Source organism: Excalfactoria chinensis, chromosome 1, assembly GCF_039878825.1.
Source record: "Excalfactoria chinensis isolate bCotChi1 chromosome 1, bCotChi1.hap2, whole genome shotgun sequence".
NCBI classification, from domain to species: Eukaryota; Metazoa; Chordata; class Aves; order Galliformes; family Phasianidae; genus Excalfactoria; species Excalfactoria chinensis.
The window spans coordinates 5,620,865-5,635,223 of NC_092825.1; the positions used below are offsets into that span (position 1 = coordinate 5,620,865).

The 14,359-nt window shown below is 35.8% G+C and overlaps 1 protein-coding gene across 3 annotated transcripts in view; it reads right to left on the reverse strand.

The window, feature by feature from the left end:
- The window catches only part of UPF2 (UPF2 regulator of nonsense mediated mRNA decay), a 52,793-nt gene that overhangs the window by 25,507 nt on the left and 12,927 nt on the right, over positions 1-14,359 (reverse strand). For all 3 annotated transcript variants that reach the window (XM_072350653.1, XM_072350743.1, XM_072350838.1), the window contains exons 6-11: positions 13,498-13,650; positions 8,651-8,754; positions 7,981-8,066; positions 2,709-2,817; positions 1,215-1,328; positions 623-739 (exon numbers count right to left, since the gene is read on the reverse strand). In XM_072350653.1, the coding sequence (XP_072206754.1) occupies positions 623-739; positions 1,215-1,328; positions 2,709-2,817; positions 7,981-8,066; positions 8,651-8,754; positions 13,498-13,650 (683 nt within the window). The remainder of the gene's footprint in view (positions 1-622; positions 740-1,214; positions 1,329-2,708; positions 2,818-7,980; positions 8,067-8,650; positions 8,755-13,497; positions 13,651-14,359) is intronic.

The following is a 14,359-nucleotide window of genomic DNA, read 5'->3' on the forward strand; positions in this document are numbered from 1 at the left end:
ACAACCATCACCATCTCTGACTAAATATCCCTCTAAAATATCTTCTCCTGTTCCACTTACTAATGCTTTCCCACAGAGAGCATCAAATACATTATTTGTAGTTCAAGAGCAATAGCTTTTTGTTTCAGAAACTTTTTTTTTCCCTTTTAGATCATGAACAGATCTAGCAATCAATGGGAGCTCTCCAGAAAACGCTCATAAAGCTATTCTCATAGTAGGCACAAACAGAGTCTGCCCAGTGTTGTGTAAGCTACTAATAACAACAGTTGCAAGTCCACAAGAGTACAAAGGCTGATATCACCAGAGCAGACTAGAATGTAGTGAGTCCACCTCAGCTCAAATCCATAACAAGGATGCAGGATTTCAGGAAGACTGGTTCATCCTCTCATACCAACCTTGTTTTTATTAAAAGAGTTCAGGAGGTTATCCTCCCTGTGCACTCAGGATAAACTTGAATGGAAAGTTTCACTTCCTGGTACCAAAACATTGTAACTGACATCAAAGACACTATTCACAAACCCTGCTAAGTCAGACCACATCACAAACCCAGAAAATAATTAATTGGTTTAACTTGGTACATGACAACTCCCCTCATGTATAAGTCAACGCACTTCCCTCTTACCAAAAGAACACTGGTTCTTAAGTGAGATTCTGGTGATCTAAAGAGAAATCTTCCACAGGTTTCCAACAGAGTACAAGCCATTTCAATATGGTGATGAGAAAAGTCCGACAGAAGCATCTGGAAGGCATTCATATAAAGGATATTTAACACTTGTGTTTTTATAACTGCAGAAAGCAGTAAGTTTTAGCTACTTTACTTCACACTACTGAGGTGTTTTACAGTCAAAAAATGCACATTAACTTCACTGTTAGCAAAATTAGAAATATTCATCTCATTAAAAAATATTCCACAAATAGCCTAGATCCAAAATTCAGGTTCTACCATTACTTCCCAATCAAATTCAGTAGCAATTTGGTTACTTTCAAATGTGGGAGTGCATTTCAAAGCGTCCTCTCTATCATACAATCATAACATTTCGATTTCTGGAATGGCTATAGAAGTGCCCTCATGCACTGTAACAACAGACATCAGGGTTCAAACATCCTCTGCAATGAAATTATTACAGACCAACATCAAGAGTTATCTGAAGAGATATACAATAGAGATGTAATATCAGCACGTACAAAATTTTGTGCAACTATTAACCACCAACCTTTAAACAGTGAAGAGTATCATTTTTGGAGAACATCTTAAACTTGGTAAGCTCGCCAATAAACCTCACAGTTTTATTCTTTGTTTCAATGTTGATCTGGTCCTTTTTTCTTACCTGAAGAAAAAAGAAAAAAAAAACAAACCACTTGATTTTAAGCTGTCAAATACACCGACTTAGAAAATTACCCTCAGCCAAACATTCTTAAGTAGCATTGAAATTTGGAAGTGCTTTGACATTTTCTCATGCTCTATTCATTCTTGCACTTCTTTCTCTTCTGACTCCGACCCCCACAGAGTTCTTCAATACCTCTGTATTTACAGGCACATATCAGCCATCAACCACTGCCATCACACTTTGGCCATGGCAAAGTATTGGCTAGATTCTATTATATTTGTTGACTCAGTAAGTACATGAGTAAGATGGCTACGAGTACAGAGATTCTGAACACTGACAGCTTTTTCAAGTATGGTTTAGCAAAGAGCAGACAGATGATGCCTTCCCTTTGGTTGGTTAGTTTGTTTTAAATTAGATATCCAGCAACTTCAGTGAAAAACAACTTCAGCTCTAAGCATAATCATACCGAACAAGACACAATTCTATTTCTCCACAACATAAATAACTCTTTATTCTCAGGAAAAGTTAACTGTGACTACTTAAATCCTAAATGAACAACTAATTATGTTTTACATCAATATTATGGAGAAGTTTTAAACCTGTGCCATAAAACTCAGAAAACAGAAGGAACCAACAGGGTAGTACAGGGTAACTAATGCTATTATACGAACTTCAAATATTGTAGATGGAACAAGAGTGAAAAATAGCACTCAGTTTGTGGTGAGACACTGGAACAGGCTGCCCAGAGAGGTTGTGGATGCCCCCTCCCTCAAGGCCAACTGAATGGGGCTTTGAGCAACCTGATCTTGTGGGAGGTGTCCTGCCTATAGCAGGGGGTTGAGCTAGATGACCTTAAAGGTCCCTTCCAACCCAAACCATTCTATGATACATTTGTGGGGAATGAAAACTTTGGTTGGTGAAAACTGTAAAAACCAAAACTTTAGAAGTGATATATTACAACAGTAACCACTGCATTACAACAGTAACTTTGTAATGGGGGCCTGGTTAGAATTAAGTAAATTCTCATTCCCAGTGCAAGTTACTGAGTTACTGAAAGCTAAAACCTTCATTTGGAGTAGAGATTTTATAAGATTTGCAACTTCCAATCGTTACACAGTTTATTTTAATTACTATTTAACATGGAAAATAAGAAATATATTACAAATAATGTGTATATTCAGATACCTGATAAGTCAAAAACATTTAAAATATACAAATTAAACATTTAAGAACCTGCTCAGACGACAGAAAACTACTCTAGCTTGAGTTGCTGAACTTAAGAATTAGCCCCTACATGATAGAAAGTATTATTCTTGCCCAAAATATTATGATTATTGAATTACCAAAATTGAGTGCAAAAAGCTAAACAGAAGGACATACATGAAATCTGAAATCCCCTTTCAGCATGGAACAAAGATCCTCTGCTACATCAGACATACAGGGATGCAATGTGGCAACCAGCCTTGCATAAAATGGTAGCAAATCCAACCTGCAAACAAAGGTGACACACACATATAAAGTGAGATTATAAAACAGACAACCAATTATGTTCAAGGTCATAAAAAAGTGTTTATGTCTACGAGTTACTGCTTTGCTTGTGAAAAGAATGACTACGAAACGGAAAACACCATCTTAACCATGGAATCTGACCTCTTTCCTTCAAGCATTTCCAGATACAAGGAATATTTGGAAACCTCAAAATATGTAAAAATTAAGATATCCTTACAGTGAACTCTATTAGTTACTGGTTGTTTTTCAGGGGGGATGATTTTTCTTCTGTTTTGAGTAATAGCAAACAAAACTAGGAAGGTAAGGATGTCTTAATTCTTACAGCAGTGAACTCGTAAATGAATGTAGGAATGTTATTACATCAAGGAAATCTCAACAGACGATGTGAAGTGGGTGAAGTGGCAACCTCAACTAGCAAACACACTAATTGCTACACTGCAAAATGTAAGAACTTTCCTTATTTTCATTCATCTTTCCTTAGTTGTATTCCTTCATAAACATTTCATAGCATCACCTGTTTTCCCTTAGGGAATTCTGGAGTGCAATTTGTGTTCTCCTGAGCTTGGGCTTTGTTTCTCCCCATTACAGAGTATCTGGCTGCAAACATGGAATAAATACCTTCAAACTTCATTAATGACATCACTTCACAAAAGACTGAACAGAGCTGCTTTGCATAACTCGTATATACCACTTTTAAACGCAGAGAAACAAAGCACAGATATCACACTTGAGCCTTAAATCATTAGGAAATCCTTATAAAAAGGAAGCAAATACTTTCTTTGCCTTATTTTCAGAGTGAATACTGTAAATAAGAGATAAACCCTAAAAATCTTCTTTTATATAACTGGAGAGAAACCATCTTAACTTGGAATATCTGAAGGGAGAAATGGCCTGTGAAAGGAAAGACCTTCACAAAAAAAAAAAGTAACAAGGAAAAAAAAATTAGAACTTGCCCTGAAACAAAGTAGGACTGGATTCAGGAAGAAAGGAAGAAAATTGGGACGAAAACTCAAAACCAAAGTCTACACAACAGCAGTAGCAAAGAAAAAATGAGGCAATGTCAGAGAAATGGAGAATTCCACATTTAAATTGTGGAAGAGAAGCATAAAAATGCACCTTATTAAAAAGGCAAAGCTATGTGGCCTTCTGATAATGTATAAAACTCCTGGTGAAACATTAGAGGTATCCCAGTTAGCTATTTAACAGTTTTATTCTCTTGTTAATCAATAACTGAAGTAGTATTTACATTTTTTGAGCTTGTTGGAACATACAGTCAAGGATGACTAACTACAGCAAATTACTACCAGGCTTATAAGCATTTAGTCATTGAGTCAGAAAAGAAGTGAAAGTCTCGTTACTTCACACATACATGCATGAACTAAATTAAGAAATGACTCTAGCTGAGTTGAGGGGGTGTACTTTAATTGAGGGAGTTTCTGCGTGGGATCTCTTACAAAGCAGCATGAAGTTTTATTCTAATCTGAACAAGTAGCTGCCTGCTGAGATGAATAATTCCATCTCTGTAAACTGAATATACCTGAGGGAAAATGAAGTCTTACAGTGCATTGTTGTTGCTTCATCACAGAATACAAAAGGTTTCTTCATGGGGTAGAATACTAAAACTGAGTGTTTCTAAATAGGTGAAACATTATAAGGAAAAGCCTTGGGTCAAATATTGTAAAACTGGCTATCAGACACTGAATCTGTTCACTTGCTCCATGGGAGACAAAATGAGCATTCAAAAGTGAAGAAACTGCAGTATAGGTGGCACCACCTACTGGTACCTGCATTTAGATAACCCAAGTTCTAGGACAGAAACATACTCAATTCTGGATCTCACAGACTGCACGTTAGCTAAATATTTAAAAGACTTTTTTTTTTTTTTTTTAAGGAATTTCAAAGGTCGATTTACAAACAAAACAAAGACTTTGTTCAGTTAAAGCCTTAAATGCAAAATTAGAAAGAGTGACGTGGACATTTTGGACATTTATTATTTGAGATCCTATTTAAAAGACAGCTTAAAGCACAAAACAATAGTGCAAGCCAGAACTGCCTTGGAAGCACAAACATAACATAATTCAGCTAAATGAAATGTGTTCATAGGTAAAAACTGCCACCTGCACTGGTCAGTGGAAAGAACACGATGCTGTGGAATTTTCATGCCATCAGTTCTGTTTCCAGTTCATGCCAACAGCATTTGTCTATTCAGCTTTGGAATCAAAAGCCTATCTTAAGCAAATCTCTCATTTTTATCTGCCAAAGAAAGAAGCCACTGAAATGTTGAGAAGCCAATTTAAACTGAACAAAAAAGGCCTTCTTACTGAGAATTCTCACGTTAGGAAGCTGAACGAAGATAGATATACCAGAAGTTTACATGTCTGAGTCAGAATGCTCAGAGCTATTTAACACTCACGAAGCAGTTAATTTCTGAATTAAGAACAGGCACCGTTAAAATGCAAAGAACAAAACTTTTTGCTTAGTACATGTTCAGCTTCACAGATCACCATATATAGGAATAGGGAAGAAAAATAAATAAATCAGAAACCACAGCCCTTCTTTGAGTGTTTACCTAAATAGTTTAGAACTTAAAACCCATATGGAGTTTAAAATACCTTTTTAGAAGTAGAAAAAAGAAATCAGTTTTGCATAGCTTGCTATGTGTGTTTCCGTGCAGGAAACTAATTCAGATAGACAGCAAAGAATTGCACATAAATATCCTAAAACTGCAAATAATATTGGTCAAATCATTGTACTGTCACTTTAGTACAAACCATATAGTCCTGAGTTAAAAGGCTCATTCTTAGTTTTAAATCAATGCTTCCACAAAGATCTGAAAGGTACTTTTGTACTAGCACTGAAAGAGAAAAATATCTTTAAAAAGGGCTTTCTGTTCTGTTGGTTTGCAACTTCAAATTGAAGCTGAAAGTTCAAATGTGCTGAATTTATAAGTATTCAACAAAGCAAAGTAATGATGTTGTATTCTGACCCCAGCCTACTGACAACTGAGGAACAGCTGCCTTCCTTCCTCTGCCAAATTAAGTTTGCATTTGTCCCAACCTACACAAGCCAAGGGAGAGCAAGAAAGCTCCCTACCAGCACTACATAATAATTTTGACCTTAAAGACTTTTCACTACTCCTCAACCACTTCTCCTTCAAAGTTTTCTATGTTCTTGGTGTAATTATGATGCCTGCATATTTCCTGAAACTGCGATCACTCCAGAGAACAAACAGATATTACTGTGTTTTGAGATACCTTTATATGGCTGCAAATATAGTAGCCAGATTGAGACCGCATTATCTACCATGCTCGGAGACTAAATGCATGTAGAAAATACACTGTTTTACCTCCATCTTTTAAGGACAATGTTCCTTTTCACCTTCAAAAAACATCACTGAGAACTTAACTGTAACAAGCTTTCCTATAATGCTTCTTCATCCTGGAAGGATGCTACAAGAACTCTTACAATTAGTAAAAACTATTGTGCAACAGTAATGGAAAATAAAGATGTCAGTACATCTCAGAGAAGGGATACACAAAACAGAAATACTGTTAGCATGACACTGCTTTAAAGTTTGTATCTATGTTTTTCTAAATCAATTTGTACCATTTTATCGCCGCTTGTATGCTATACAGACACAAGAAATTCTTGCACAGGGATTGTAAATGGTGATTTCAAGGAAGAAAGCAAAACTGCTCCCTTACCAAACACAGTAACAAAGCTAACAAATATTAGCACAGGCTGTCCTTTAAAATTGTCTGCATCAATGGGGCAGTTCAGCTGGTATTTCTTCATTGCAATTGTTTGTTCCAAATACTCAGCTAACATCCTGTGGCTCTTGTTTAATAAGCTGAAGATAGGCATTGCTAATGCAGGCAGAAAGAAAAGGGAGATATACACAATTGGGCTGATGGTCATGCATTGGAGGCTGATGTATTTATTTGTGAAGAGGGTTTTAGAGCAGGAAGCAGAAGAAGGCACCAAAATACAAGAAATTAAGATATTAATATAATTAAAGAACAACTGCAAAAAAATCAGTTGACCCAATTGTTTCAGTATTAGTTCCAGATATTAAAGAGCTGCACTGTCAAGAAGGTAACAGACCTTGGAGCCCACCATACCAACTTTATTGGTCTATTGAGTCCCTACAGACAGATCAATCACTTATTAAAAAAAATATATAATTACTTTCAAAACAATTTATTGGATTACAGAGCACCTACTGGTAAGACGAAGGAGCACTCTGTTCTTTGCCTCACAGTGTTAAAAAGGACTGGAATCAAAGCAGTGTGAAATATAACAGGAAATCCAAGATGATGATGAAAGAGTTGGAGCTAGAGGCAGCATCAAAACAGCCTCTGAGGAAAGTTAGGACAAGGAGAAGCAAGAAAAGCAACTCCATAATTGCACTTATTTAAGTTGCACTTATTTAAGGTACAAGTTTACCATAAGGAAAAGAAACATTATTTTAAAGAATTTATCAATTCTATTCCAAGCTTGCAATCATTTCTGTAAGGAAGGCTCTTCCTGCAAGTGCAGATATCCATCTTATACAAAGATAAGAAAAGAGAAAAAAAAAAAGGTAGGAAAATCTTACAGGAATGAATTTATTGAGCTAAGAACTCACACAAACTCCTGTTTGCTTTCCCTAAGCACACTTCAAAGTAGCTCCCTACCGGAACATAAAAGGCAGTAATTGCCAGGTATTAAAGAAGAACTAGCACGTCACAAGAAATATTCCTTCCTTGTGCTCTAATTATTGATAGATTCCCATATAAAACTGTACAAGTTCTCCTGAAAAGACGTAGGTTTTGCTTTTGCTTTCATTGTTAAAGAACATGAGAAGACCCACTATAAATTCACGAGCTCCGAACAAGAGAAACTATCTAATATAATTTTGCAATGCTATGACAAAGTATTTAGTTGAATCATTATATATAATATATCATTTTATTTTTAAATATTTCTTTTGAGCTCTAGCATATAAATCACTCCGGAAGCGCACATCAGGAGTAAAAAGAGCCAACAAGCATGACTTGGAATGTGCACTTGATTTCGCTAACTTAAACAGTTAAAAAGACAACAAAAAATAGAAGTTCAATAACAGAAGGGTGAATCCATATTTCCCCCCTCCGCTTCTTACCTTTGCCTAGGAACTATGAAAAGTGCTCGTACTAGTTTTCTTCTGTTGGCTTTTGTATTCATATTCATGCAAAAATCCATGGCTGCCTATAATCAGAAAAATCAATATAATACTTAACCTTAAAATGGGGGGTTGTCTCTCTTTTAAAATATCTTGTTTGCTGTTTAGCATTCTTTCCAAGAGTACCATTTACAGAGTCATGCTTATCACATAAAACTGCTTTAAAAACTCCATTTTTGTCTAGAATAGACACTGACAAACATACAGTTGTAGGAATACAAACCAATTCTTCAGACCAGCAGAATAAAGAAAGTAGCTTTAGGAAGATAAATGAGGAGAAATTTGTCAGGGAGCAACAGAAGAAAAAAGACCAAAAATAACTAAAAAAAAAAAACAACAAAACAAAACCACCAAGACAGACCTACTCCTTTCAAAACAAACTATAGTCTAAGAGAATGGGTAGAGAACACATGATAGGATGAAAGGAGTATCAGCTCACATGATACCTGTGCAGCAGTTCACTATGTGGGAGAGAAAAAAATGTTTCCTCCAAGTTAAAAACAAATTCAGTTTCTGACAGACTAAACAGCTTCAGTTTTTATTACTAATCAATCTGAGGAAGCATGATATGTTTTTAAGAGTTAGAAACAAAAAAGAACTATGACAATACCTTGTCTATGAGGTCTCTGTTCACACAGTTTGGAAGCTGCTGAAGAAAAGCATCAACTATAAGTTTTAAATGAGATCCAGTACTGGCTTCTTCATCTTCTTGTTCTAGCAGAGTGAAATAAACAAGCAGCACACATCTTTAAGGTACAACATAATTATTCACTATCACATTCCCCAAGTACAGTACATTTGTAATGTTTAAATGTTGAATATTTATCTACAAATTAAAAAACAAAACAAAACAAAAACGAGAAAGAAATATGAACCAAATTAATATTTAATATTAAAAAAATCCATTGATTGTTTATGCCAGCAAGAGTCCAAAGTATCACCTTAAATCTTATCTTCCTATTAATGAATTTATAATAAAAATCAAGAGTTCCCTGTCTCCTGATTTATACTGTTGGAAGCAACAACAAATGCATATTCCTAGAAGACTGTGGTAAATTGTTTAGGCAATAAAACAAGGGCCACATGAAGGCCTAAACATGGGGGAAAACAGTACAGCAAAAACACTTCAATTGCAGATTCTGCTCTTTATGTAAACTTTGCTCTACATGAGAAATAGAAATTTTTTTTGTACAAGAATGTCCAGTGAGGCCAGTTAAGGTGGTACAAAACTAAAGCAGGCCAATGTTAATCCTTCACCTGTACAGAAACTGAAGTGGAAAGGCTGTGAAAATGATGAAGGTTTGAGCACACAGCAATTGCAAGGCAAGTAGCAACTTGTTTTCTCAAGCAAATGTCTTTGTATCTTGCAACACAATAAGCAGAGACAATGACCTGTATCTACTGGTTGAGTCAGTAACACTATTGAAATAAAGGACTCTACCACCAAAATTCAGACCTTTCAGGCATCAGCTGTGAAGATTTCCAGCCAGTACCCCTACAGCTACACCTTAACTGGTATGAAGAAGAAAGAAAAAGTTAAAATCCAGATATCCAGATTTAATGAAGTCCTAGAGAAGAGTCTAGCTTGTTTGTCAGCACATGAGCCAAAACAAAGAGTTGAATCAAAGATTTGGAAGATGGCTTCCTTGGCCAAAGCAGTGCAAAAGAACACTGCTTTCTAAAAAAGGGAATACAGCGAATTTTTGTTTCCTCTCAGCTCAAGGACCTACATCAATAGTTAGGAGGAATCTGAAAGGAAAACACAGACAGACAGGCAGTCTCCAAAAAGCAAGAACATGGGTAGGTGAGGAAATCACTTCTGAAAAACACTAAGTACTACCCAATGCTTGGCAAAATGTCTTTGTCATTACAGCCTAAACATTAAGAGAAGACTGAAGTTTCCTTTCAAGTTACTGAAAGCATTTTTGATTTCTCTTTGCTTATGTCGTAGGACATTTTCCTTTGTTTTGGAGATGTACAGGACAGCAGTCTAACTTAGGTGAAGAAACAGTAGGAACTGCTCCAACAAACACTGCCAGCTATCCTGTCTCCAAGATGCTAGAGTTGGAAGCTGACAACATTGTCTCTTTTCTTCCTCAGTCAATTAGAAATTGGAAGAGCAAGACAGAAGGGTTCACTGAGAAAGAAGGGAAAAAAAAAAGTTCCAGATGCTCAGCCAAGAGGACGCTGAGGTTTTAAATACTTCATAAGACACTGACTCTCTCATTACTCACATATACTCAACTTCTACTAGCAATTCAGAAAGAACCAAAACATTCCATCTAGACATTTACAGAATATTCCTTCCTGTCTCCCTCAAGCACTCTTTTTATCTTTCCCTTCCTATTGCTCTTTGTTGTCTCATTTCTGTTTTCTGTTTAAACCAACTCTGCTGTTGAAATAAAATAAAAACTAATCTTAACCAATTCAGTCACTTCTCAAGGCAATCTTTCAGAAGGCCCTTATGATCACAGTCAACTTCCACACTTCCTAATTATATATCTCTTCTTTCTTTCCCACTGGAAGACTGCAAGTATTCTTACACCGTATTTCTATGTTTCTTTCTTCTTGCAGTAAATACCCTTCCTAAGTGAAAAGGATCTTTCGTAATACCTAAAGCATATTTGTGACTTTAAGACTGGAAAAAAATAAATAAATAAATAAAAATCAAGAATTTGACAGTGGCAGGAAATGAGAAGGTTAAGGGCTTCTTTCTCTGAGGTAAGCAACTATGCTAACTATGCAATTAAAGCAAAAACAAAAGAACTTCAGCTTTTGCTTCTCCTTTTGATCCTCCTGAGTTGCATTCTCACCTTCACGTTTCAAAATTGCCTTAATTCTTTTAAAGAAACCACAGGAAATAGCAATGCTTAATAATTGATGTTTAGGTATTTTAATAGTTTATCTGGGTGTAGATCAAATCACAGTGAGATCACAGTAGAGACTGAGGAAAAAAAAAAAACATACTTTTTTGAAACGACTTTGCATTTAACCAAAATCTCATGCAATCCTGCAATTTTCAGGGGCTAGAACTAACCAGTTATGAGAAGACACTGCAGCATTACTGAAGTCCTTCTCCTGCAATGGCTGGTGCTGAGCAATCACCTATTTCAGTATCAACAGTTATTTGTCTTCCCATCTCCCCACACACACTTCCTGAGAAAGACCTGGCTCCCTGATAATAAACAATTTATTTGTACAAAACTATAACCATAAGAGTGTCCATGTCTAAAAACTCCATTCTGCCAGAAAGTTTTGCCTGTTTGGTAATATCACCCAGACAGTGTGAATTACTGAAATGTTTTCACAGTGCTTCCCTTCTGTAACATGAACATCTGTAACAAGTATGGTCATAAGGAAGCAATCACATTCAGGTGATATGAACCAATACAAATTGCTGGCCCTCCTTCTATGGAGAACACAGATATAAGCATAACATTCAACATTCCTGTTGAATCAAGGCCTCACTAAAGAATGTATTCAGAATGTAGACTCACAAGTCATTCAATTCCACAAAACACTTTAATGAGAGCGTGCATGCATATATTATTTCTGGTCATCTGCTAGGAGCTTTACTAGCTCCCTAAATAGTGTAAGCAAATAACATTGTGGAGTGATAGCACTCATCTTCTATACATTCTTTCCATTGCTGACTAACCTTACAAAAGTGTATATATATATATGTGTGTGTGTGTATATATATATATGATATGATATATATATCACATATTATACATAAAAATATAATATATATATCATACATATGATATGCACGTATCCATATACATATATATTTAAAATGTGTATATATGTATGTTAATATAACATCATATATATGTATATGTGTTAACATCAGACTCCCCCTGCTTCCAATATCCTTGATGGCTTCCACCCTAGCCATTCCTTCCTCATCATCTTTATCTCCATTCACGCAGCTCCATTTTTCCCCATTTTCTCTTCTCTTTTAAAAACAACCTGAAAACTCACTTCTTTCAGCTTGCTTTCCGTCACTACTGTCAGCTCCGGTGCTATCTGCTCCCTCTCTCTTGCCTGAGCATATTGAAAATAAGAAAATTAAGATTCACTCAAAGTTAACATAATAGAGAAATAAAATAAGTTACCTGAATTCCTGATTAATAGTAGTCTTCAACTAACACATAAGCTTTCCTCTTACAAGTTGTATCTCAAATTTAACTGACTATAGACCCAAACTTATAGGAGGTAAGTTAAAAAACATGCATTGCAATGCTGTGAAGGATGCTATACCAAGACAAACATGCTTGGAAAACACACATTTTGAAGTCTTGCTTTCCTTGTATTCAGGCACAGAAAAAAAAAGACTGAAGCCACCAGAAAGAGATGCAGAAGTAGTACAAGACTTATCCACACAGTGGACTGCCTGCTTTATTTATCCTACGTCCTCCTTCGTTTTCCCCGCCCCCCCCAACTTAGCCTATTATGAAACCCACACTCCTAGATTATCACAACTAAAGCTATGTTTCTTCATCTTTAGACCGCTTATTCAAGATGCAGCTATAGCTCTTATTATACTGGCACCCTCTTTTTATACCGAAGTTTTATCTCAGCCAAGAAGACTGGATTTTGTTTTAAATCGTATTATAACACAGTGGTTTCAATCTCTACTGGCTATCCACAGAACACTAATAATAACTTACTGCAAGCAAAAATGCATGAAATAATTCAGTAAGTATTAAAATTTAAAGCTGTATTTTATGGCTTAAGGACACATGATCTCAAACCCAAGTGATTTTTATTCACAAGGAAGGCTGATAAAAAATAAAGCAAACCAAACACCTACCAATTCACTCAATGGAAACACACAAGTTTAAATTTTCAACAGCTGGTAGCACCAGGTGTATTAAACTAAGAGCATTAGTATTCCAGATAGACATGCACACGATCACTCTTTCTTTGTATGCTTCAAAGAAAGTAACACGTACATGCTGCTCACTTCTCACATTTCTTTATCTGCCCATTCACTGAGTATTTTTTACCTAACTAGCAGGCTATGACCAATCTAGAATGAACTGCTCCTTTTAATTCCAAGATACCACCTGTGTTTATCTACCTCCTAGACAGCAAGAACCAAACTCCTTGTGGTTTTGTTTGAAATGTATGACCAGGCATTAACAACCCACTGTCCTGGGAGTTTATTAGAACTTAAGATCTTAAGCAGCTTAATGAGCTGATCATGTGACTAATCAGAAGTGCAAAATGAAAAGGAAAACCAATTCCAAAGAAGGTACGGTGTAAGAAAAGGAAAAAAATAAATAAATAAATAAAAGAAATTTTATCCAAAATTATATCAATTTTCTTTCAGAAAAAAAGTTCTGCTCTAGAGCTGTTCATGTCATTTTTTTCCCCCCAAATTGTGAGGTTTCATAGACAAGTCAGGAAACACCAAAGAACTTCCAAGCCCAGTTCTTTTCTTTTTACCTTGTTCATCAAGAAGCTTTTTTGTAAGATCTTCTGCTTCTTCTCCACAGTCCATTTCCAGCGTATCATCATTAATATCCAGGTTCTCCAGCTCCAACTCCAAATCCTCACTTCCAGGAGCTGCTTCCTTATTATCTTTGGCATCTTTTGAATCTATGTATAGTTAAGTAGAAGTACTAAATCATTAAATACATGCAATCATAATTAAAATCCAAACAATTGCACTGCTAAACTTTTGTCTCCCTAGCAATGCCTTTTTACCTCATTTCCTTTCAACAAGTCTCCCTAATTCCTGAGCCTACACTGTCTCACCTGCTAGGTCACAGAGCTTTGACATCCTTCATACAGCTTTATCCATATGTCTGGAGACTACAATTATTTAGCCAGATAAGGTTCTATTGTGTATTGCCAGCAGTTTTTACTTCTTTCATTAGCTCTGAACTATACTGGAAACTTCATTGAATGATACGCAGACATTCAAACACAATAAAAACATTTAGAAAAGCAGCAGATTAAGTCTGGAAGTGTTTGAAACAGGTTGCCAAGCAAAACTGCATGCTGGAAGGCTCAGATACAATGACCCAAATGAATGAATGCATCACAAACACATTGCAAACATGACTTAATAGACATTTAAAGGTAGAAATTCTAACTTAACATTTGCACAACGCATTCTTTATATGTCAACTGATAGCCAAATCAACACAGGAAATTGAAATATTTTATGCAGATCTTCAAAATGTAACTAAAAAACGAATGCGGAAGATCTAATATGAATCTTACAGTCATATTTCTCCTTGGGATAAAAAAAAAAAATATAATGAATTTCAAGATACAGATTCAGGAACCCTCAGGGATTTTC